At 43.7% G+C, this 24,502-nt stretch overlaps 1 protein-coding gene across 4 annotated transcripts in view; it reads right to left on the reverse strand.

Moving 5' to 3' along the window:
• The window catches only part of LOC102044661 (rab GTPase-activating protein 1-like), a 101,254-nt gene that overhangs the window by 19,655 nt on the left and 57,097 nt on the right, over positions 1 to 24,502 (reverse strand). The window contains exon 1 of one of the 4 annotated variants that reach the window (XM_031064147.1): positions 9,574 to 9,765. The exons of 2 other annotated variants lie outside the window; for them this stretch is intronic. Coding sequence is in view for 1 of the 2 variants with exons in the window: in XM_014310653.2 (XP_014166128.1) it covers positions 6,696 to 6,806 (111 nt within the window). In the remaining variant the exon portion in view is untranslated. Of the gene's footprint in view, positions 1 to 6,695; positions 7,537 to 9,573; positions 9,766 to 24,502 lie in introns of those variants that run through there. One more of the 4 variants, XM_014310653.2, reaches the window with a different exon arrangement.

Below are 24,502 nucleotides of genomic sequence, written 5' to 3' on the forward strand. Positions count from 1 at the left end.
CCGTCCTGCTAAAGGCAGGCCTGAGCACCTGCTGCACAACAGCCTCTCTCCACCTCGTGTTTGGAAACAGAACTGACAGAAATGCTCTTTTTGTACCGGCAAAACAGCTCCACCCCAGCACACCTGAGCATCCCTTCCATGCAGGAGGGGATGTCTCTTCTTGCTGCAAGTCACCTCCTTGCCAGCTCTGTAGGTTCAAGAATTCCTGAAGAGAGTATTCAGGATTACAGAAAACCAACCTGAAAGCCACCTGAAGGCAAAGGAAACCAGCACTGCTGTGAATTTTGTTTAATTTCTTTCCATTAGTCCATTATCAAACTGTCTCAATTGCAATGGCACATTTGAAGGAATTTATAGAAACAAGAGAAAGGCAGGTTGCAAAATTTACAGAGCACCTGCACAATTTGCTGTGATTCAAGCCAGCAGCAGCAGAGTCAGTGACGCTGGATCATTTCCAACACCAGATCCTTTGTCAGATTTTAATCTCCACAATGTATTTCCATTCAGGAAAATCCACGGAGCCAGGTATAGCCCATTATTCTTCTGCAGCCCTGCTGTTTAAAGATCTGCTTAGTTAGGCTCAGTTAGCAAAACACTGAACTAAGAGCAAGCTGAGAGAGAGAGATGTTCAATAAGCCCCATTGTGCAGCAGTCCTGCAGCAGCACAGGAAAAGAGAATGGAATTTGGATTCCCTGAACTGTAACTCTAAACACCAGTGTGTACTTTTACACTGAGCACAGTGCCTACAAAAAAGGGCCAAGGAAAGGATGTTCTGCCTGTGGCAGATGCTTTTCAGAATCCCAAAATGTCTTTCTGCCATCAAAAATTCACTTGACAAATAAGAAATCCTACATTAGAAATCCTACATATTGACAAATAAGAAATCCTACATAAGAAATCCTACATAAGCAAAACAAATACATAGGCTTTCCTAATATTTGTCCACTGTAGATCTGTAACAACTAGGGCTCTCTTGTGTACAGTTGTTATCATCTCTTAGGCAACAGATGGGAGAAAATTCCTAAGAAAAAAAAGGAAAAATCCTAATCTCCAACACTGTCTGATAAAAGTATCTTTACAGTTTTAAGAGTCTTCTCTAGCACTGGCTTCACTACCACCTGAGGGATTTATTTTCTTAAAAGCCAGACCCTCCAAGAAGTATCCAACAACCATAAAGCATGAATTAAAAAGCTCAGGAAATGGGTCAAAAAGCCATTGTGAAAGGGAATCATTATCCAGTGACATCTTTCATTTTTGGTCAATGACATTCTGGGTCTTTCTGGGCCTCATCAAAGATCCAGCACTATCAAACACTACATCAGTGGCCTGCAAATGAAAGATAGAATCCAACTAACAGAATTTGCAAATGGCACACAGAAAGAAAGAACAGTGCAGAAGAAGAACCAGAAACTGTACACATACATTTGAATTTCTGGAAGTAGCTTCCTCTACTGAAACACACCCCTGTGCTGGAAAAGAATGGGTTCAGATGAGGACTGGACCTGGGAAAGAGCCAACTGCCATAAGAGTGACCACCCAAACTCCCTTCCTCCTCCGGCAGCAGCTCCAGGGAAAGATGGGCTCCAAAAGCTCAAGTGCTGCCAGGGACTCCGTACTGCAGGGCTCCACCCAGGCAGAATTAGAGATTCAAGGAAAAACTGAGCCTGGAAGGGCTCCAGGGGGCACACAAACCAAGCTCCTGCTCAGGCAGGGCAGGTTCAAAGCCAGAGCATGCTGCATGCTGCTCCTGAAGGCCTGCAAGGATGGAGATGCCAGGGCCTCCCTGGATGGAACTGCTTCTCCTTGTGCTGAGCCAGAACTGACTCAGCTGCAAATTACACCCATTTGTCATAATGCAATGTCCTGTCACTGTGTGCCTCAGAGTCTGGCTCTCTGCTTTCTATGAACGTCTTTTAGATGGCTGGAGACTGCAATTAGATCCCTCCTGAGCCTTCTCCTCCTCAGGCTAAATGCCCCAATTCTCCCATCCTTCACCATGCAGTCAGACCCTCCCTTTCCCATCAGCCTTCCACTCCACTTGCTTTAACCAGGGAATATCCCTGGTCTCTGTGGGCTCAGGAGGATTCAGGGACAGACACACATTTCACTGGCACCTGTCTGTGCACAGCAAGCCTTGGGCACTGCAGGTTATCCACCACAACTCCCAGCCTGCACTCATGCTGTCCAGAGATGCGGTCCCCATCCTGCAGAGATGATGGAGTTAAGCTGTCAGAACCCAGGAAATTCCTCTGGCTGCCCTGGAGGTCTCCAGATCCTGCCAGGGGGCTCAGAGACCTTAGCATAGAGCCCAAGATCCCTGTGCCTTTGATTTAGCCCTTGGAAAAAACAATTACCAACCTTGTATGAAGAATTACAAGTCAAGAAAGTTTAAGTAGAATAATAGTTTGTTGCGGGGTGAAAAGTAGATTTTTGAGGTTTTTAGAATGGGGGCTTGGGGTCCTAAGACAGAGGAATTTGGGTGTACCCTCTCCTTTTTCCTTCTTCCTAGCCTCCAACTTCTGGGTGATGGTGGCATTTTTAGATTGGTTTAGAGTAGAAGCTCACTGTCTAACATAGGTGATAGGTATTGGGAAGTTATGGTAAATAATGTACATGTAGTTTTTAGTATAAAAAGATAACACTGCCCCAAGGATGGGCAGTGTGCCTCAACCCAACCTGCTAGACAGACCTTGGTGGGTCAGAGAAAGAATTTTATAGATAAGAAATAATAAGCAACCTTGAGAACAAGAATAGAAGAGCTCTGACTCCGTCTTCAACTGCTGGGCTGGGAAAAGAGACTTTCTGACACATCTTGGGGTCACTCTGACCAGCAGAGATTCTGAGATTTATCCTGCTCAGGATTCTGCATTTGCCTTTGCTCTCGCTGAACCTTGGCAAGCTCCTCTCAGCCCAGCACTCTCCCTCTGGTTTCTGACCCCTGGAAAAGAGGGTGCATCCTCTGCTGGTGTCTTGGCCTGAAGAGGTTAAACACAGTCCCACTGCCAACCCCCAAAAATGTTCAGCTCCCTGCCAGTTGGACTTCAACCCATGGATGACCATGTACTGCGCTTCTCCCAGGCCTCCCAAGTCCTTCACCCGCTTTGCAGCTCACCCACCCACTCCAAACCTCCTCAGCTCAGCTTTGATGAGAAGCTGAGAGCTCAGAAATCCTTACGGCAGGATCTGCCAGTGTGCAACCACAAATTCCTTCTATGAAATGGCTGATAATTCCCCTGAACAGAGAGCTAAACACAGCGAGGCAGGCAGGAAAATGGAAATACAATGAAGCTTTCCACAAGAACGTCCTTCAGCTCTGGATTAAGAGGATTATACCACTTAGAATAGCATTTCTATAACCCCTTGAGTCCAAGTTTTCTGCAGATAAACTGAGAATTGAAATTCCCCACAGTAAAGCTGCTCAATTCTTGCACAAACTACACAGCAGCCCACTTATATATGCTGCTCTCCCTGCCTGTGCAAAGCAGGTTCAGAACAACTTGAAATTCTGAAAGCAAGACCACACAGCAAACAGCTGCATTTCATGGTGACACTGTAATATGACTGATTGTATTATAATATATGTGGGGGGATTGCTATTACACAGTGAAACATATTTAATAACAAGACCTTAGATCATCCACATCCTGTTTAACTGTTTAAGAGCATTAGAACAACATTATAAAAATACTGCTAAGCTTTCCAGTGAAAAACACAGCTAGAAGGGATGGACACAGATAATTCAGATGGATACAGATGACGGTGGCTAACAGCAGGTAATTCTGCCTGTGCCCAAGTTCATGGCACTGGCTGCGTCAGGTGGTCACACAGGGCTGGCCCAAAGCACGAGGAACCTGCACAGCTCTCACCTGGCCTGGTTTGGTTTTGGCATTAACCCTTTGTCACCTCACATGCTGACATGTGCCTCTCTGTGCAGGAGAGACTCCTGTGCACCCCAGCCCACTGCACAAGCCAAAGGAACTGCAATGAGTTTCTTGTAATGCCAGAAAGCTTCCAACAACACAATCCCAGCCACAGAATGAAAATCTTTACAGAACTTTGGTTTTTATTCCCTGCAACCTGACTGGTGTAATAGAAAAGCTTTTCAAAATAACTGAAACTGCATTTTGCAAACCCAGCAGATGAACCCCAGATTGCAACATAGCTGTGCCATTAATATGAACTCTTAGAATACACAAAATGTGCACAAATGCTTCCTGCAGAACGTCCCTTTGTGTACAGACCACACCTTTGTGCAAGCTGGTGAAGTGACTGTGAGAGAGTCAACACAATTTGCTCCAACTTATCCTGACTGTCAGCTTGTCCCACAGTTAAATGCAGCAGCAGAGAACTGAAAAAACCCTTTCTGAGCCATCAGGTCCTGTCCCTTCATAGTGCAGACCCCCATGCATTGTCTAGTCCTATCACAATCCTGAAGACAGCTTCATTTTAAACCTCTGCAGGTTGTTTGCACCATTATTTGCTTAGTTAATATCCTTCAAAAACCACTTAAAAAAGCAGTCCATGTAAACCCAATAAAAAACATATTTCTTAATTTGTTTACTGTTAAAAAAGCAGTTAGGTGTTTCCTATGTAAACCCAACAAAAAACATATTTCTTAATTTGTTTACTAGTACATAATGCACTCAAATAATGCACTTCGTAATGCACTGAAATATGGAATCCTAGAATACTTTGGGCCAAAGAACCTTAAAAACCATCTTGTTCCAACCCTCTGCTGTGGGCAGGGACACCTTCCACTAGACCAGGCTGCTCAAAGTCCCATGTTAATACACAAATATGTTAATACACTTTGATTCCAGGGAAAAAAAAAAAGTTGAGCAGAACAAACCCTTACAGTAAAGTCAATTAGTCAGATCCTCTAAATAAAAGTAATAATGATACTTTTCCTCCCACATTTGTTCTCTGTTTACTAGGAGATAAGCAGTTACTTCATAGAGAAATGTTTTTCATGTTATTTTCAGAGTGGCAGAAATCATCTGGAGATGTGATGTGGTGCTTTCACACCAGTTCCTCTCTCTCCTGGTCACTCGCAGCTGATTCAGAGATGCAGAACACAGTTCCTGTTCCTTGTGCTCTGCAGCTGCCCAGACCTGCAGAGCCACCCCTGAGCCCATCCTGGCAGCACTTCCCAAAGGGTTAAATCACAAGGTAAGCCACCATGAAACGTCTTCTCACCACAGGGATTTTAATTCAGCAACTACCAGTGCTAGCTCTAGAACACCCAGCAGTTCAGGGCAGGAATCCCCCAGGAAAAACCAACCCTCTGTTGCTGAAACAAACTCACCCTAAGGCTCTCCCAGAGCTGCCAGTACCAGGCTCGGGTTAATCCTATTGCAACACCAGGTCCTGTCTGAAGGAGATCCTACTCTGGCCTCCGGGCAAAAAACACAGGCTGCCACAGGCACCAGCTCAGGCAGGGCAAGAGGAAAGGCTGTGTGGCTGGACAGTGAATTAAGGGACACCACATATTTAAAAATATCCAGCAAGGGAAAAGTGTGTGACTCCTGATATGCTTGTTAACCAAAGCTCAGCCCTGATGATGACCACATCATCTTAGAGCATGGTTTTGTCCATACTGAATTTCTAGATTTATTATCTATTTGTTGTAATGGACCTTGAAAATTCTGGCCTAAAGAAGGCCAGAGACAGGAAAAAGCATCATAATAAAAGGGATTGGGCAGAATTCTGATTTTCATCCATACTACATGAGATGCAGGAAATGAGTTCATACATCTGTGATCTCCTGAGCATGGAGAGGCAGAAAAACCCCAGCAGGAAACAAGCACAGAGATGCTTTACCCAAGATACAATAAAGCAAATTCTCCTTTTCTGAGAACACCTTCCTTTGTCGCAGCAGAGGAGCTGACTGGGTACAAACACACACCCAGCCCCAAATCTGCACACATGAGCACTTCTTTGGGCTGCTGAATTTGTATTTAGCCTGAAATGCTAACTGCACCTGCTTGCACATTAAGCTCAACACCAATACATACATTTTTATTTCAAAACACTCCCTCTGACTGCTTCTAGGCATCCTAGCTCCCACATGGGCTCAGCTGTAGGATCTGAGGCCAAAGATGAACTCTTGCACCGAATTTCAAAGCCTGCAGCTCCCTCCAAGCACTGAGACCTCCATGACAGAGGGAGATGACCACACTCTATGTGTCACTTACAGAAGTGATATGCTATTTACAAAGAAATATCATATTTCATTCAACTAAAAAGGTTTTCACAGATATTTATGCTGATTTCAAAATGTATAAAAGTGGAACATCACCATTCTTAAGGAAGGGACTGATTGTCTCAGATTTCATGATGAGGGTACCTGCACCCCAGAAACAGCATCTACCCCAACCTCTTGACTTAGAGTCTACAGTTAGATTGGATTATCATTCCAATTACGTAAAAAATATTATTTTAACTATGACCCTACTGAGCAAATAATTTTCTTCTAAACTTAGAAGTTAGAACTTCTTCTTAGAACTTCTAAACCTAAGAAACAGATTTTAATAATCTCTTCTGAAATAGATTAATTTCCTTTTGTTGATACATGACAGCAAATTTCTGAAAAAGTAATAAAATAGAAACTAAGTAATAAAAAGAGAAACTGAAGAACAAAGAAGGGCACTGAATAGTAAACTCTGAGCATTACTGGCAAAGGAGGAACACCTACCACAGCTTTGGGTTTGCTGCCTGCCACCAGGCTGGCCAGCAAGTCCTCATCGCGCAGCTGCCCAAACACGTGGGCATCGTAAGCCACCACCATGGAGACCTCTTCCATCATCTTGGCTGCCCTCAGCAGGTCCCAGCCCAAGGCTCAGCTCCTGTCAGTTGCTCACACCCAGCTGGAGACGCTCCTGGGGAAGGAGTGTCACCAGAGAGAAAACATGACCCAGCAGATCGGGTTTGCCTCCCAAGGGCGCCTTTGGAATCACGGGAGGCACACAGGGCACACCTGCTCCCACTCCCAGCACCTGGCTTGCAAAAGGCTTCTGCTGAAGTCTGGAGGAAGGCAGGAACCTCTTTTAGTTCCAGAAGTAGGCCAAAGATGAAGCAGCAGGAGACAGAACAGATTAGTATTGAACAAGGCAAGATCTGTCAGACAGCACTGAAATCACGGCTGTGCTTCTCCAGTTTGGTAGCAACTGTTCATTCTTTATGTCCACTTTTCTCCCATGAAAGACGATATTCCTGTCAGCAGAGTCTTCCCTTCCAATGAATTGCTGCTTCTTCCCTTCCAAGGAATTGCTCCTTCTGGATTATTTGTAAATTCACAGAGATCGGTATAATGCTGATTTCTTTCAAGCACTCCTTGAAATTTTCTGCCAGTTTCTAAATCTCTCCTTTAAAATCTTTCAAAACACACACTTCTGCTTTCCTGCAGATCTCAACTGATTCTGTACCCTGTAGATACTTTGCTTTTAGCAAGAAGATAATGGCATCAAGTCACAACCCTCCAAAAAAGTGGCCTTCAGTTTCCATATGTAATAATGGGTAAAACAGCCCTGAAAAATGCAACAAGGCTGTAAAACTTTTTCTTGAATAAACTGGTATCACCACAAGTGAAATGCAAACAATTTATGCAATTAAAACTTTCCACAGAAGAAGTTTTTTAACTGAGATCTGGCACTGGTCTTGTTTTAGGTAAGAAGTAATATGTTATCTCTTGTCTGTGAATCCTAAATAGCAGAGCCGCCTCCCAAATTGCTCCTGAATTCCCAATTAATTTATCATAACTTCTTTTATCTATCTGACACAGAGCAAAAACTGCACAAGGAGAACAAAATGTCCCAGAAGAAACTCCTTTCAGGACAATCAGGCAAGGTAAAACTCCATCCACTACATTTTTATCTTCTCTGGAAGCCTTTTCTTCCTGGTGAAAAATCATACCTGCTCAAGAAACAGAAATCATTCCGGCCATCCATTTGTCTCCAAAAAGAGTCCGTGCTGAATGCAAAAAATCTGATAGAAATGTCCAGTGCAGGCTGGTGTGGCATATGGTTACACTCTTACTTTCCAGAATGAACAGTCAGACCCACCTTGCTTTTTTCTCCTCTCTTCCTGGAGTATCGTTATCAAAGATTGCAGCTATCTAAATAGCACCAGGTGCTATTTGCATTTGAATAGGAAACTTGAGCAACAGCTCTAGCGGGCAGGATTAAAACCCTAACATCTCTTCCACTTATATAGTGGGGAGAAATTACATGTTATTGCTAGGAAACAGAGAGTTCTAATAGGCTTATGGCAAACAAAAAATGCAGCACTTGAGGTTAAACTCTTGAGACTAAAGCAGATTCTGATCATGCTTAACCCTTGCAGGACGAAGAAAGATATTTTTTCCTTGAAATGCACGTATAGTTCAATTTTTCCTCGTTTTACTTCAAAGGCATTTTTTTCCTAAGGAATTAATTAATTCCTGCAGTAGAAAGACTTCAGATTCCAGCCCGGCTGACGAGAAGGTGGCTCTCCGTGTCACCTGTAGAAACTTCCTACCTGCTGTTCCAAGCCCAGCTCAGGTTTGCTGAAGCCTTTAAACGCTGCTTCCTCCTCACCTCCATTGCCTGGGGGGGTTTGGGATCTTCCTGAAGAGCGAGTTCCGAGCGTGGGGCTGCTGGTGCCCCTCCCTGGAGTGCTGCTGGAGCTGGGTCCCTTCCCACATCCCTTCCCAATCCCTCCCACCCAGGGGCTGGCACCTGCCCAGGTAGGCAGGGGAGGGAGCAGGTGGTGGAACAGCAAACATTGCCGTGTTAATGAAAGACCAAATTAATGCTGCAATAAGGGCAGGAGGTGGAGGATGCCAATTGTCAAACATACTCCACAGCTGCAGCCAGTCGAACCCCTCCCCTGATTTAGCCAACAGGCATTTCCATTTAGAAGGAATTATTTAGCTTTTTCTTTTCCTCTTTAGACAGAGAGGTTACAGTTATTTAACAGAACTACATCTGCATATTATTGTATAATTAGTTCAGTAATTCTCATACCTATTCATAACAAAGGGCTTACAATTTTGGCATGTTCTAACTAGCAACTGCAAGAACTAACAACTGATTTGTGACGTCGGCTGATGCATCTCTTTAAATAGAATGTTTTTCAGTTGTTTCAAGCTAATGAAGCCGAGCTGCCTGCAAATCCTGTGATCCTCCCTGATAACAGCCTAGCCTGTACCCTGAATCAGCACACAAAATTATAACTATCAAGCCAGGTAAACGAAATATTTTGAATCAAACTGACAGAAGCAAACACATCCAGCCAGGCACAAGTGCAGCCTGCTCACACCTGAGTAGCTGGAAGGGAGAGGCCAAGCACAGGTGCCCTCCACCACCTCCCCAGGCCACACTACACACTCCTCCCAGCCCCTCCGCACAGAGCCTTCCCCTCTGCTGGGCTTTTTGGATGCTGAAGTGATGAATAATCTACCAAAAGACCATAAAACCCACGCAGAAGATTCATATTTCCTTACAGCAAAGAGCGAGTCTCTGCCTAACACCACATCTACCTTCCTCAAGGACCAGGAACGCAGCCCCCTCCATGACACAGCTGTGAAATCCTACCTCTAAAGCAGGAATTTTTGGAGAAGCCGTGCAAGGAAGCAGCCAGGAGACAGAGGAGAGCCAGCAGAAGGACAGGTGAGCTGCAGAAAACTGTGAACCTGTTAAGGTAAGGAGCTCTAATTGCAGTTGTTGGGATTTATATGCCGGCGGTTAATAGAGGTGAACGGAAAATTCCTGAATTGAGCAAACCAGCTCTCCTAGCAAAGCAAAATCCTGCTCACTCCCAAGATAAATTCATTCTCACTCCACCCCCAGGAATGTCTTGCTGCTATCTGACAGGGATAGGATCTTCTGACAGACGGGGAAGTGAGGTATGTGCAGCTCCTTGGTGAGCCTCCCTTCCTGCCACAGCTCCGGGAACACAAAGGCCCTTTCTGTGATTTGCCTCTCATGCATTAATGAATCCGGGAAGATCACAGCCGTCTTCAGAGAAGGAGACATAAAACCCCTTTCAGAGCACTTGGAATGGCATTTGGCAGTCTTCAAGATAAGTTTACATGTCTTTTTCCCCCCCAGTGGGAATGAATAATGATAGTATCAGCTCTTCTTGTAATTCTGAGCCCACAGGAAGGGCTTTTTCAGACACATCCAGCTAGTGAAAACCACCTGCTTACAAGTCGGACTCTGTGGATCACACACACGGTTCTCTTCTCTTCTCTCCCACAAAGGGCTTGCCAACCATCAGAGAGCAGCAGAAACTGGAGCTCTGCTCCAGTTTTAGACATGCTCCTGGATTCCACGTGATGCTGGAATGCAGAGTCACCATGGCTCTCAGGAATGACCTGCACCATTCCAGAAATGCAGTTTCCAGGCTCTGACTGATCGGTGACTGCTTCTCCAAGATTTATTTTTATTATTTCAAATGTCAAATTAGCATGGCCTATTTTTTTCCCCCAAAAGAAGTGGGTGTATGCACCTGTGTTTCTCCTAAAATAATTCTCCAAACGTGTGGAAAAATCTGGGCTTGATGTGCTTTAGCACATACAGTTACAGGGGCAAATCCTCCCAATTAGCTAGCACAAGTGAAAACTCATTTCTGCAGATTAAAGCCAGCAAAGCCATCCCACTGGAGAGGGGGAATGTGCTCTCCCAGGGGTGGCAGAGGTGGAATTGCTGAGGCACTCCTGACACACCGGTGATGCACTCCCCCTGGATGGAACTGTGTAGCCCAACACAGGGAAGAGCTGAGGACTTGGAAATCTTCATTTTATGGTGCCAAATACCCAAATTCTCCTCTCCCAGCCTCCCCAAATCTGCTGCATGTCACTACTCCTGCTTCCAAGCAACAGCTGCCGCAGGAGGATTTTCTTCCACAGTGTTCCTATAGATGATCTTTAAAGAAAGAAAGCAAAACTCTTTATCAGCCACACCCCAAACCTCCAAAGGGGGAAGAGCAGTGCAGCCAATCACTGCCCAGCCTACTGCACTCCCTGGCTATCTCTAAGCCCATTCTCAGCTAATTCTGCTCTGTTCCCCACGGAGGTGGTTATTAGCACTTGAAATCTTAAGGGTTTGGGTCAAGTTTCCTCTTCATTTCAGGTTTTACATAACTTAGAGAACTACAGCTAAATAAGGCATGCCCAAAAGAAATCTGCCTCTTCTGATTTCTAGAACCACACAAACATGAACAAGATTAAACAGCAGCATAGCTGGGACACCAGCCTACAGGTACATGCTCATTATTCACCTCAGTCCATTCCAGATTATTTTGAACCTTTTAAAATGAATTCATGAACCTCTTCTGATTTTTAATTTATTAAGTTCACATTTTTACTTCATGTGTTCATCCATCTTTCCTATCCTGCCACTATTAGGTTTTCTAAGGGCAAGAAGTAATTTCCTCTCTCCAGCTAGGTTTCCTTCAGATGTGAATTGTATGCCAGAAATATTTTGCTTCACCAACTTCCTTCTTGCCTGCTGAGAATCTGGGTTAGAGTTGCACTGACTTTTTGCTTGTTCATGTTTTTTCCAGTGTCAAAGGCAGCACAGGACTCCAGCTCAACTATCAGTGGATTTTATTGCTTAGCCCCACAAAGAGCTGTGGTGTGATAGGTGACAGAGGAACAAGGGAAGAACCAGACATCCCTGAGCCAGAATTGATACCAAATAAAGAAATACTGAATCTTAGTGTGAGTTTTTGAAAATTCTAAACAGATTTTACAGGATATTTGGGGCCTACTTTGTATTTACCTAATGTAACCAATTGAGCTGAGCATATTTCCTCTCTCCCCATCCTTTTCTTTTGGCAAAATAGGGTATTTTTTCTCCTTTTTGGAAAAGCTGAGGGTGGTACCAGTGAGCTCCCCAACAGGCAAACTCTCCTCCAGCCTAATGCTCTCTAAGTGGGCCAGAATAGTCTGGAGTAGTGGGAACACTACAGAAACCATGAATGGGCAGAAATTCCTCATCTGTCTTGGAGCATAATTTCCTAAAAACCAGCAGGCTTTTGCCACCTGTCTCCTGTGTCCCCCCTTCACTTTGGGGACCCTTTTTTATCTCCTTCCAGTTCCACGACAGCGGACATTCACAAGCAACACAACTCCCCAGCTCAGAGAAGTGGTGACAGCTCCAGAGCAGGGCCAGGTACCAGGGACCTTCCCACACCTGCCCCACAGCCATGGCCAGTGTCTCCTAAACCTGTTCCAGCCAAATCACCAGCCCTCAACAGCTGAATGGGCAAACATTAACAACCTGTTTGCCATTACAAGTGTCTCTGATGTTCCCTGGGGCTACTAATCCAAGAACTGAATAATGCTTGCACGGCATTTAGACCACACAAATGGCATTTAGAGCTAAATTCCATAACAAACTCAACACTACCTGGGAAATGTATTTTAAACTTGTTGCATTTATCGCTTCACTTGGTATTGAAAAGAAACCAAAATGGGTCAAGCATATTATCCAAGAAAATTAGCATAAGAGTTGTATAGGGATGTTCTGCATTTACATGGATTTCTGGCCTGGTTTCAGTACAGGTTGATTCAGGGATTTCACCCAAATAGCCTGCTGTCTTTTCACTTACAGCAAACAAAAGACACTAATTAACATTAATCAGCACATTAAATAGCAACATCTGTCACATAAAGAGACTCACACAGGGCCCAGGATTCCATCTCTCCATGTTTTTCATTCTCTTCCCAAAGAGGGGTCAACAGTCCTTACCTATGTCCCTAAGGAAGACTAATAAAGGTAAAAATAATGGAAAATGGAGAACTCTAAGCTGTACTATTACTGATGTCTGTCAAGTTTGCTCCAGTGCTGAAGCAGCCATGCTGCACAGGGAGAAAGCAGTGATATATTTACCTAGATGACCTGAAGTGCCCTGCTTCAGGTCAGGTTTTACTATCTTTACTGACTATCGCTTTGCACCTGACCTTCAGTCTGGGACACGGAAAAAAAAAAAGGGAAAGAAGGAAAGGCTGGAGAGCCAGATGCCATAAGAAATTATTGTAGTTAAGTAACAGGAAGAAAAAGGCAGGACCCCAGCACATCCTGTGCTCATCAATCCCACAGGAGCTGGCCATGCACGAATTCACCTTTGCTGAGCTGGTACCTCACTGACACCCTGACAGGAGCCCTAAGGGAAAGCTGAGACATTTCTATATGGAAACAGCACGATGATAATGGCATATTCCCAAAACAAAAAATAAATCTGCCCTATGATTGCTTGAAAGATGAGATAAGGAGCAATTAAGAGTGAAGTGATGTGGGTGAGCAGGAAATGGCACATGGTGTCAGCCAGGCTGGGCTAAACCAGGCAGACCAGTCCAGGCACCTTCCCTGAGGTTTAGCAGTCAGTGGGACTGTGAGACACAGTCTAGACTGAGGCATGCCTGATGACTCTGAAATGAGATCATTCCATGCATTTTGCATTAAAAGTACAAACTACTGCCACCTTCCAGGAGAGTGGCATGGCCCTCAATGCTGGAGTTAAAAATCAAGGCATTAACTTGGGGGTCACAGGACTGAGTGCAGCCTCAAAACATCCAGCAAACAGCACTTGCTGGTAATTGTAAATACTAAAGGTAACAAACAGCCAGCTGATACAGAGAAGGCATTTGACCTGAGACCCATTTGCTAGGAAAGGCAGAAAGCAGCTCTAAGTCTCTGTACTCCTCTGCACAAATTCCCTGGCAATTGGCACAGGTCAGCTCCAGGGGAGAAAGGAAGATCAGGACCATGCAGGCAGATCAGCTGTATGAGACTACCAGTAGTGTCCACTAATCTAAACCCCACATAATCCTCTGCCCCTAAATCCCTATTCATCACCATCCAGTACAGTGAAAGGGAAATTCTGTTCTCACAAGATGATTTGGGAGACAAACTATTCCAGTACTTAACTGTGCTGATCTAGTCTCCCACTGGGAAAATCTGCATCTCCATTTAATGCTTCAGTATAACACAATGGGAAAATCTTCTGTATTTACGTGTGATTTAAAGATTACCCTGTCTTGATTTGACTGTTAATAAGCTTATTTTAAGAGCTCAAATGGTATGTATGGAGGGGCAGAGAAGGCAAATGCTGCCACCAGTTATCAGAGAGCTCTGTGTGATAATCAGGTATTTCTTCAGAAACCAGACATTTCCATATATTTTTCTACCCTCCCCAAGTTTGCCTTTTATTTAAAATCTTGACTCTAGGTCTTGTATTACTTACTACTACAATACTCAACTAAAAGAAATGAGACACTCCCTAAAAAAATACCAAGATAAGGGATTGCTCCAGCTCAGCACAGATGTCCACAGGGCAGGAGGACAATTTCTCCTTGCATCCACATGCTCAGGCTGGGCACAAAGTGCTGCTTAAGCTGAGGTCAAGTGCAAGGGCTGAGCTCCCTTAGAAGTTCCCTCACTCCTGTGACTCCTCTCAACATCCAGCTAGAGGCCTATATTTAGATACAGAATTGAGCGCTAATTTCTAATCTGTATGTTATTTTTCACTATGTCTTTCATGTAGAGAAAGTGTTTGTGCAAAATCCGTTTTGCAAGAGAAGTGCTGGTAATGAGTGAGAGCTAGTTTCTGCTTGATCTAAAGGAAGAAAACCCCATCAAACAAAGAAAAACAAAGGATGCAATAAAATTTAGAATGATTTGCAAAAAATGTTTTTAAAAAGAGGCTTCTATCACCATAAAATTCCTTAATGTATTTCCATATTTTATATGACCACCATCATTAGTTTCACTATTTGGAAAGTGAATGAAACAAAATAAACCAGCTCACAAGAAAGTAATAACTAAGATGAAAAAGAAAAGCTATGCTGCTGTCTACAGTGAATTTCATATGTCATGTAAACCCAGGCACCTACATAATGGTTTCCAAGGTTATAGATGTCCTTCTCTCATTGGTGACAGAGTAACTCTGTTTCCAGTTACTCTGTCACAGAATCACAGAATGCTTTGGAAAGGACATTTAGAGATCATCTTGTCCAACCCTGCAATGAGCATGGACATCTTTAAAAATAATTCCTCTAGGAAAGCAGTGATGAATTTGATCCCCTTTCTCAGACATAGAATCACAGATGAAAAAGGTGTTAGGGTTGTTTCTTGAAATGCCACACAGTACCTTTCTTCTGGAGATATTTCTCACTGCAGAACCTTCCCAGAAAAATACACATAGACTCAGTAACACTCCTGGCACTGAAGAGTTGCCTGGGGACTGGCAACTGATTTATCAGGACATTAACTGGACACCCCAGCTTTAAGGAGAGTGAAAAAAAATGACTCCTACTGTTGACACTTGTGACAGAGCCTGACACTGCTGGCTCTGACATGAGGGTGAAGGTATCTCATGGGGAAAACGCAAACCCAAAGGGTAATTTCCTTCATGCTAGCTACAACTGTGAAACTGAGAAAGACCAGAAACAGGTCTGAGTCATTTTTCTTATCTCTCCTAATTAAATGCAACAGCAGCAAGAGAAAAAGCCCACTGTGAGCTGGAGATGGAACACCCTAACTTTGTCTCTAAGTGCCTTTGGCCATCCCTTATCAGCAGTGCATGGCAAAACATCCAGGATATTTTGTTGGGCAATACTATGGTTTTCTTCTCATTTTGAATTTTTTTTCATTTTTCCAGTAAGAATGCACAACTGGTGCTCTGTTTATCAGTACTGTTTGCATTCCTGTGCTCTTCTTGAATCTCTCAGAGTTACAGGACCTCAGGGTATAGAAGCTGGCTGGGCCCACTCCCACCAAAGAGAGAACCAGAGTCTGCAGCACACATCAGTGATCAGCCACAGGGCAGCTGTGTCTCTGCAATGCCCCTGGCAGCTCAGGGTTATTTTGCCCTTTTTCAGCACTGCAAACCACCCCACATTTTGCCAGAGCTCTGAAAGTTCAAGAGTGACAGCTGAGTGTGCCAGGTGGGAAGAGCCAGAATGAGAAATGCAGAGATCCTCACCCATCCCAGCCACTTGTCTGCTTCTGGGTGTAATTCAAGAAGTGAAACATCATCTCATGCTCCCTGATTTTCTGACATCTCCCAGTAGGAAAGATCCTATTCTTCCTATCTTCAGCAAAGGAAATGAAGATGTGTTGACTCATCTTTTCAAGTGTACCTGAAAAGCCTTCTCAGGGCAGCAGAAGTTATTCCTGGGCATTCAGGCTGGTACCAAGTCTCCAGAGCTTCGTTCACAGCTCAGCTGAGAGAATACATGAGGTAACTTCCCCACCTGCCAGAGCACCTGAGCTCTGGGTGAACAATGGCACCAAAACCCACACCTGACACAAACAGCACAGCTTGGCTTGTGAAATCTCAGCCAAATTAAAAATCTACATGGAGCTGCTGGTCAGCAAAGGTTTTACCATCAGCATTCCTCTGGGTGTAAGGAAGTGGACACCCCAGTGACAGATGTGTCAAAAATGACAAGACCAAGAGTCTATTTAGAAAAAATGAGAATACATCATGAGCATGCCAAGCCATTCAGATATAATTTAGCTTTCCAAATGGGTAATTGAATGCTTAAATTAAATAAGAAGAAAATTCAATCTGGACTTAAAACATCACCTTCCTCATCTCTCTTCAACGTAAAGAAAATTACATCTGGCCTTGGGCACAACCCCTGTTTTGCAGACGTGTATGTACAAACCCAAGTGTTCATGTCCTTCTCTCTGTTCTTCTCCAGAGAATCAGGTAACAGCTGGATCATCAAAGCAGAAAAATTATTATTTTAGCAAAAAGAATTCCACAATGAAAACTGCAGCAGTTAGACAAAGAAGCTGTCAGTTAGTGCAGCCAAAGGCTGTAAGCAGAGGCCCAAAAGGCAACATCTGTTGAAGAAGTACAGTCCAGAGACTGAGCTTCATGAATGCTGGCTCTGCTTCATGAAACAAAAAGGAAATAGGGGGAAAAACCAGTTTGGTCCCTGTTTGTTCGAATAAATCTCTACAAGATTCACTCACTTTTTCTCAAGCTACAGTATTGTGCAGGACGTGCAAAATACTGGAGCTTCTGAGAGGCTCTGAATTGTCTCTGAAGTTTTTACTGAGGAGTGTGGCAGTGCTTTCACCAAAGAAAGATGTGAAAGATACATATTGTATGATTGGCTTTTGGCAAATATTAAAATGAATATTACATGTGTTATGTTAGAAAATGATGCTGTATTAATTTTTTTAAGTAGTGTGTTAAATATAGTTTTAGGTTATAAAAAATGTTAAAATAGGAACTATGCTATGTAAGATACTTTTTTTAAGAGGACTTGCAGCCACAGGATACTTAAATCTTTCAGCAAAAGAGAATTTATTGCCCTCTTATCAGAAGAAATGAGCTTCTTCCTGCCTTGCTCAGCTCTGAAGATGCTGTCAGGATTCAGAGGAAGAAGCTGACACTGCCCAGACAGAATGCTGTGTTTAAATGGAATTTATGCATCATGGATGAGGTGTATGAATATGCAACAGGCTGTTGCTTTTAAGGGTTAATCCTCTGTTAACGTGGGTCCTTTTTCGGGCTTATTTTGCCCAGAAAGAGGTACCTGGACTGTCTGTAACTCTTTGTTTTTATTGTCTCATATTGTCCTAATTCAAATTGTACAAATTTTTATTACTCTAATTATACTGCTATTTTTATAACCATTTTATTACTATTAAACTTTTCAAATTTTAAAAACAAGTGATGGGCGTTTTTCACAAAAGACAAACAGGACAAACCAGAGCCAGACTATGGTGCAGTACTCCTGCCTGATGCTTTCCTGGTTGTGAGAAGCCACTCACATCAGTGCTACCGATTCTCTGCTTGCCAAGGAGGTTTTCTGGGCAGTGCAGGATGGAACAGAGCACACCAACCACTTCCAGCTTCTCTGGTGTGGGGAGCACATCTGGAACAAATGGCATAGCAACATTTTCATTACAGCTCAGCTATCCACCTGTAGCCACTACGAATGCTCTGCCAGTGTCTCTGTGCATGCACACTCCATCAGCAGCCTGCTCCTGCCCTGGGTACAATTTCAGACAGAGCTGTGCCCTGGCTGGGATCCCAGCCCCACCCTACAAAAATGCAGCTGGTCCTGCAGAACTGCCTGTACAGCAGGGCTCTTCCCTGGCTAGGGAAGGATATCTCCTCACTCTGGCAGAGCTGGTTAGGCTACAAGAAGCCTGGAATGTGGACACTGCTGAAATTAAAGCAGCCAGAAATAAAGTAAGCAGAGAAATTGGCTTAAAGCCATCTTTGTTCTGACCCTTTTTATTTCCATCAAGGACTGTCGTGACCAAACACTGGGTAGGTAATCCATGGCCAGCTATGCCTTTAAAACATACTTCCAGCACTCCTGGATGCCACTCCAGCTCAACAAATCTCCTGAGAAGTTTGCTCAGTTGATGAACAGGAAGAACAGGGCAGAGGATGGTGCTGGACAAGCAGCTATGCAAGTCAAGGCACCCTGGTGCAACCTGGAGCCTCGTGGCTCTGCTTCTGCAGTAGGGAAGAGATCTGTTTAGCTATGTAAATGAGATGCATAAATAAATACATAAGAATTGCAGTGGGCTGAAAAAAAGCACCCAGACCCTGGCCTTTTCAGTATCTTAGCAACAGGCTGGCTGCTGCAGGGTAAGAGAGCATGAAATCAGCATCTTTTCAGCTAAAGACAAATTGAATGGAAATGTGGGGAGGTGGCCTTTTCCTGGCAGCAGTGAGGAAAGAAGAAGTAACTGGTGAATCTGATCCTGTAGGCATCCTTTAGGAGGGGTTCCTGAATGCAGGGATTGTTAATGAACGTGGCTGAGAGGCTTTGTCCTGCCAGCAAACCGATACATTCCTGAGCATGCCTGGGAAACCAATAACTCAATCTTGATTCAAATGATGTCTGTTACAGTCACCTCCTGGGTTAATTACTTATTAACCATCTTCAATAGCTCAAACCCAGTTGTATTGGACTCTCCTGGCTATGTTAGTGCCAGCTGACCACAGAGCATGTTTTCAGAGGCAGTTACCTAAAATATTCCCCCAGCATTACATGCTCAGGTTTTATCACCATGCTATCTCTGCATTCACTAAAGGAATGTGCACCCTGTGAATCTTTTAGTACCTGAATCTCAGCAATACAAACCCATTTATTCTGGCCAGGTAATTCCTCTCCAGCCTTCTGGAACAGCCTCGTGTGGACACAGAGGAGGATCATTACATACACAGCAGCTACTAGAGAGAAATGAGCTATGATAGCACCAAGAACACCACCTGGACATTTCATGGAGGACTTAAATGAGAGTTCTGAATAAAATATTTCTCTGGGTCACCTAATCTGGGGCTGGAGTGTACCAGCTGATTGTTTTCACTGCTAAACGCAGCTGGATCCTGGCAGCAAGGCACAAGCAGGACCTGTGTGGCACATGATCCACTGGGGGAGGTGTGGGATGGGTCAGCAGAGGGGCTGAGCAGTGTCATGGACATATTTTATGAAAAATCCTTTCGTTAGGCTCTTTTCTCCTGAGAAGCTTCAGCTTTCCCATGTTTTGCTGCTTTGGAATGTGATTTGGAGAATTGTTTACCCCGCATGTGAAATTGTTTTTACTTGATGACCAATGACAGCCACCTGTGTCAAGGCTGTGAGCAATCACAAGATTTTATTAACATTCCTTTCTATTCCTTGCTAGCCTTCTGATGAAATTCTTTTCTCTATTCTTTTAGTATATCATTTTCTTTTAATATAATATATATATAATAAAATATTAAATCAGCCTTCTGAAACATGGAGTCAAGATTCTCATCTCTTCCCTCGACCTGGGACCCCTGTGAACATCACCACATGAGCAGCTTGTCCAGGAATCCAACAGGAGGAGCAAAGGGAAAATACAATGGCCTTGCTCCCTGTTTTATACACACCCTGCACAGTGATAACTCATTTAATTCCTTATTTACACATAACTTGTATTTGTGTGGCACTTCAGCTACAGTGAAAACCATCTGGGGGCTACCAGTGAACCAAATTTACTTGGAGCAGGGAAACTTCTCACCTCCATTTTATCCTCCTGAGTGCCCCATCCCAGCACCTAATCTTTCCTGTAATGGGGTGGAGGGTTTAGAAGCCATGCCCAGTTCCATAGATAGGAAATTACATAGTATAGGGCAGGATGGCTGCTTTCAATCCTTACAACTTTAAAAACGAATTCTGTGTCCTTGGGAGCTGCACACAGAGATGCATTTGGCAATGTTTTGTTTCCCTCTTTGTCTGGGGTTGAAAGGAAGGCGACTGTGGCTCAGTGAGTGAACACTTAGATGAGATACCCTCCATTTCCTTAATGAGCCTATTAAGCGACTCATCAAAGGTGTAACGACCAGTCTCAGAAGGGAGAGACAGAGATACCTGACTGCACTGAAATATTCCTAGTGCACACAAACCAGCCCATATGCTACAAGAGTTAATTGGGAATAACGTGATTCCAGTGCTAGAGAAGTACACAGATGGAAAATCCCTTGTCACTTTTCCTTTTTCCTGGCTGGAGTTGTCTGTGCCTGAGCTCACAGCACCAGCCTTTCCTCCTCTGATCGAGGGATGACAAAATCCTGCTGTGACACTTCCCTCTCTGGAGTATTTGCAGAGTCAAGCACCTGGTGGAACTGTCTGTGCTCCCTGAGCCTGAGCAAAATCCATGATTGAAGGAGGAGAGTCTTGGTTTAGGTCACAAGAACCAAAGACCATGTCAAAACTCAAATGGATATTTATTCTCTGCTTTCCTAAATGAGTCCCTGAAGCTGTGCATGCCAGGATTTAATCTCTCCAAGGAGATTCAAAAGTACTGCTGTATTAACACAAATACAGCAGGCATACAGCAACCAGCTCACATCACTCTCCAGCACACTGGATTTTATTTACAAGGTTAACTATGATCCACTGTCGCACATTTTCCAGAGTCTTGTGTTCTGATTGTGTATTAAGAGTAGAACAAGGGAAGCAGGAAGAGCAAATAGCATCAATAATGCTTAGGAGACTGCAAGAGATGTACTAGAACACATGCCTATTTCTCCTGAAATGTCACTTTATGTCAACTGCCATGGTTTCCAGACTGTCAGAATTGAATTATATTGTAATTACATCCTATTTGGACAAGGTCACAAGAATAAAAGCTTAGTACTTTCCTCCATTGCAGGTGCTGTATGTTCTTACACTCCTGGAGCAGACAAACCTCCTTTTCTAATGGCAACAAATTTGCCTTCAGCATAAAATGCTGGATTAAGTCCATTAATACAAGGTGAGGCACATTAAAAAACTAAGAGCCATCATTAGTGATGTTTCTGAGAAGTCTCCCACAGCACAGATGTCTAAATTCTCTTCCTAATCCTTACAGTTCACTTTATATCATAACAGCAACAAAAAGGGAACAAACACAAACCCCAGACCTGTGTAACCTTACAAGAGGTGCTTGTTTTACTCCAGCCCTCATCAGTGAGTACAGGTGTGTGAAACCCCTTACATCAAGAATTTGAACATTTCTCAGGTTGTTTCACCTTTCCAGCAGTTTCCCCCCAATTCCTAAGACAGTATATAACCTTGTATAATATTCCTGCCTGGTGTATCAAGGGTTGAAAATCCACAAGTCATACAAGTAAACAGCTGTGTTGTTTAAACAGGGACCCTGTGTGGCAAAGCCCTTCTGCCAGACGGGATCATTACTGACATTTTGTGGATGTCACGATAAAGAAAGACTAAAGGAAAATAGAGAGGGACTCTTGGCTGTTCCCTGGGCTCCCAACAAGCCCCTGTGTGAGCTCCCAGCCCAGTGCTGGATCTATAAATGTGCTGCTCCTTCCCATTAGAGACTCAGCCACCAGAGGAGATGCTGCTTGATGGATGAGAGCAGTGAAACAGGAGATGGGCTCTGGCCCAGCCCACAGCCAGCCCCGCTCCCAATTCCCCTCAGCAATTACTGCTGCCCCTGGGATGAGCATCTGCACTCCAGGCTGGGAGTTCCTCTGCTGCCAGAGCAGGGCTGGAGGTTTTCCAGGCTCACCTTCTTCCCCTTTACACCCCCAGCCCTGACCAAAAGTGGTTTTTATCAAGTCTTGGAGCACTTGGATTTGTTGTGTTGGCTGGAGAAGATGGCTCTAGTGCATATTGGGACAAAAGAAGAAAACACATGGCTAAACCAGATCCCCCTCAGCTAGAGAGTCATTGCTTTGCAAACCCCTCATTAGGATTCTGGGAAACACAAACTGTGCCAAGGAAAATGCTCTTTCCCCTCTTGCTAAAGGAACATGCCCTGCTTCACATTGTGCTTAGAAAAGGGAAAAACTAAGCAAGTTCTCTTGAAGGAAGCTCATTACAACACAAACCTACATTTCACTTTGCATTGCAAGCAAAACAAGGGCCAAATTTGCCTCAGAGCTTCCTGCTGCTACTTAAAGCAATGGGATTTGTGTCCCTACAATCTTACCTGAGTATGATGGTCTGGAATGAAGAAAACTGTGCTGGGATCTGTATTCTGTGGCACCAAAATACAGCTCCTTTCAGTGAGAGAAATCTCCTTCACCACTGCCTCATGAGGAAAGACATCACACTTACTGTTTAACATTTGAAAGTAAGGCAGTGGTGACAAGGTGACTGAATTTTTTCCCCATTTCTGACAGGTCTGGTAGACTGCACAATCATCAAAAGGAACAGCCTGACAATAAAGTTTTGTGTGTCATCGACAGTGGGAGAAGAAATGAGCCTGAGGTAAGGAAAGCAGGTGCTCAGATGCTAAAGGATTATTCAATTGCTAAAGCATTATTCAATCCAGCTGCTTACAACAGGTGCCCTGGGGCACACAGGAGCAAGTGGAACATGGCACCCTCACCAGTTGGGAAGCATGTCACCACCATATTTTCTGAAAAATCCTCTTTGCCCAGGATTCTTCTCCTGGGACGCTGAGAAGCCTCATAGAAAAAGGAAACCAGTATTATCTCATTTGCTTCTCCTGTGTTTTGCTGCTTTGCAATGTGGTTTGGAGATGGTTTCTCCAACAGATGGTTGTTTGATTGGCTTCATGTGAATTGTTTTGACTTAATGACCAATCACAGCCAGCTGTGTGGTGACTCTGGAAGAGAGAGTCACCAGTGTTTCATTAGTATCTTTTAGCCTTCTGTAAGTATCCTTTCTCTATTCTTTGGTATAGTTTTTAGTATAGCAGAATAGAATAGAATAGAATAGAATAGAAGAGAATAGAATAGAATAGAATAGAATAGAAGAGAATAGAATAGAATAGAATAGAATAGAAGAGAATAGAATAGAATAGAATAGAATAGAAGAGAATAGAATAGAATAGAATAGAATAGAAGAGAATAGAATAGAATAGAATAGAATAGAAGAGAATAGAATAGAATAGAATAGAATAGAATAGAATAGAATAGAATAGAATAGAATAGAATAGAATAGAATAGAATAGAATAGAATAGAATAGAATAGAGTAGAGTAGAATAGAATAATAAATTAGACTTCTAAGATCATGGAGTCAGATTCATCAATTCCTCCTCTGACAGGGGACACAGAAAATACCACAGAAGCAAAGCCCTGATCCCTTCTCCAGCTCTTCCCACTGCTCCTGACTGGAAACGGAATCAACATTCCCTGCTGTGCAAAGAGGAGCATCCTGGGTGGCACAGTCAGGTGTCTCACTCAGAGTGCCATCAGATTGTTCCTCACAAGGATGCACTGTAAGGGCATGGATCTTGTGCTCTGAGCTATGGGTTAACCAAAGGATTTCTGAGAAAGGAGCTGTTTCAATCCTGTGCCATGGGCAGGGACATCTTCCACTGTCCCAGGTTGCTCCAAGCCCCATGCAGCCCAGCCTTGGACACTGCCAGGGATCCAGGGGCAGCCACAGCTTCTCTGGGCACCCTGTTCTGAGAGCCTCACCACCCTCACATGGAAAACTTCCTTCCCAATAGCCCATCTAAATCTACTCTCAGTTTGAAGCCACTGCCTCTTGTCCTGTCACTCCATGCCCTTGTAAACAGTTCCTCTCTGGATTTCTGCATCTATACTAATTATTATGCTGATTAATAACTTGGAGTTGAGATTTTCAGTTTTTTCATGGCTTTTGATTAACTTGCGGAATCAAATTTTGGTTAAAAATTATTGTCCAGGAAATTGCATTAATTAATTAAGCAAAGGAAGTTGAAAGAATAAGAGACAGCTAGGGCAACACAATGAGGAGGTCTGATCTTCATCTGCTGCTTGACAATGAGGTACCAGCCAGATGTAATCTACTTATGCCCAAACATAAACAAACTTATCAATATAAACAATGTAACACCATGTTTACTACATACTCAATCTCCACAAGAGAAACAAGGCTACAAAATGCTAAAACTAAACCAATTAACTGTAGGAAACCAGAGAATCCTGAAGCAAAGCAATCAGGAGATCCTAAAAATGTGAATATTGCTCTTATAAAGCACCCAGCTACAGTGCTGCTCCAGCAGCTACACACTGCTCAGAGAACAGCCAAGTAACTACTTGCTGAA

This window comes from Geospiza fortis, unplaced genomic scaffold, assembly GCF_000277835.1.
Source record: "Geospiza fortis unplaced genomic scaffold, GeoFor_1.0 scaffold399, whole genome shotgun sequence".
NCBI classification, from domain to species: domain Eukaryota; kingdom Metazoa; phylum Chordata; class Aves; order Passeriformes; family Thraupidae; genus Geospiza; species Geospiza fortis.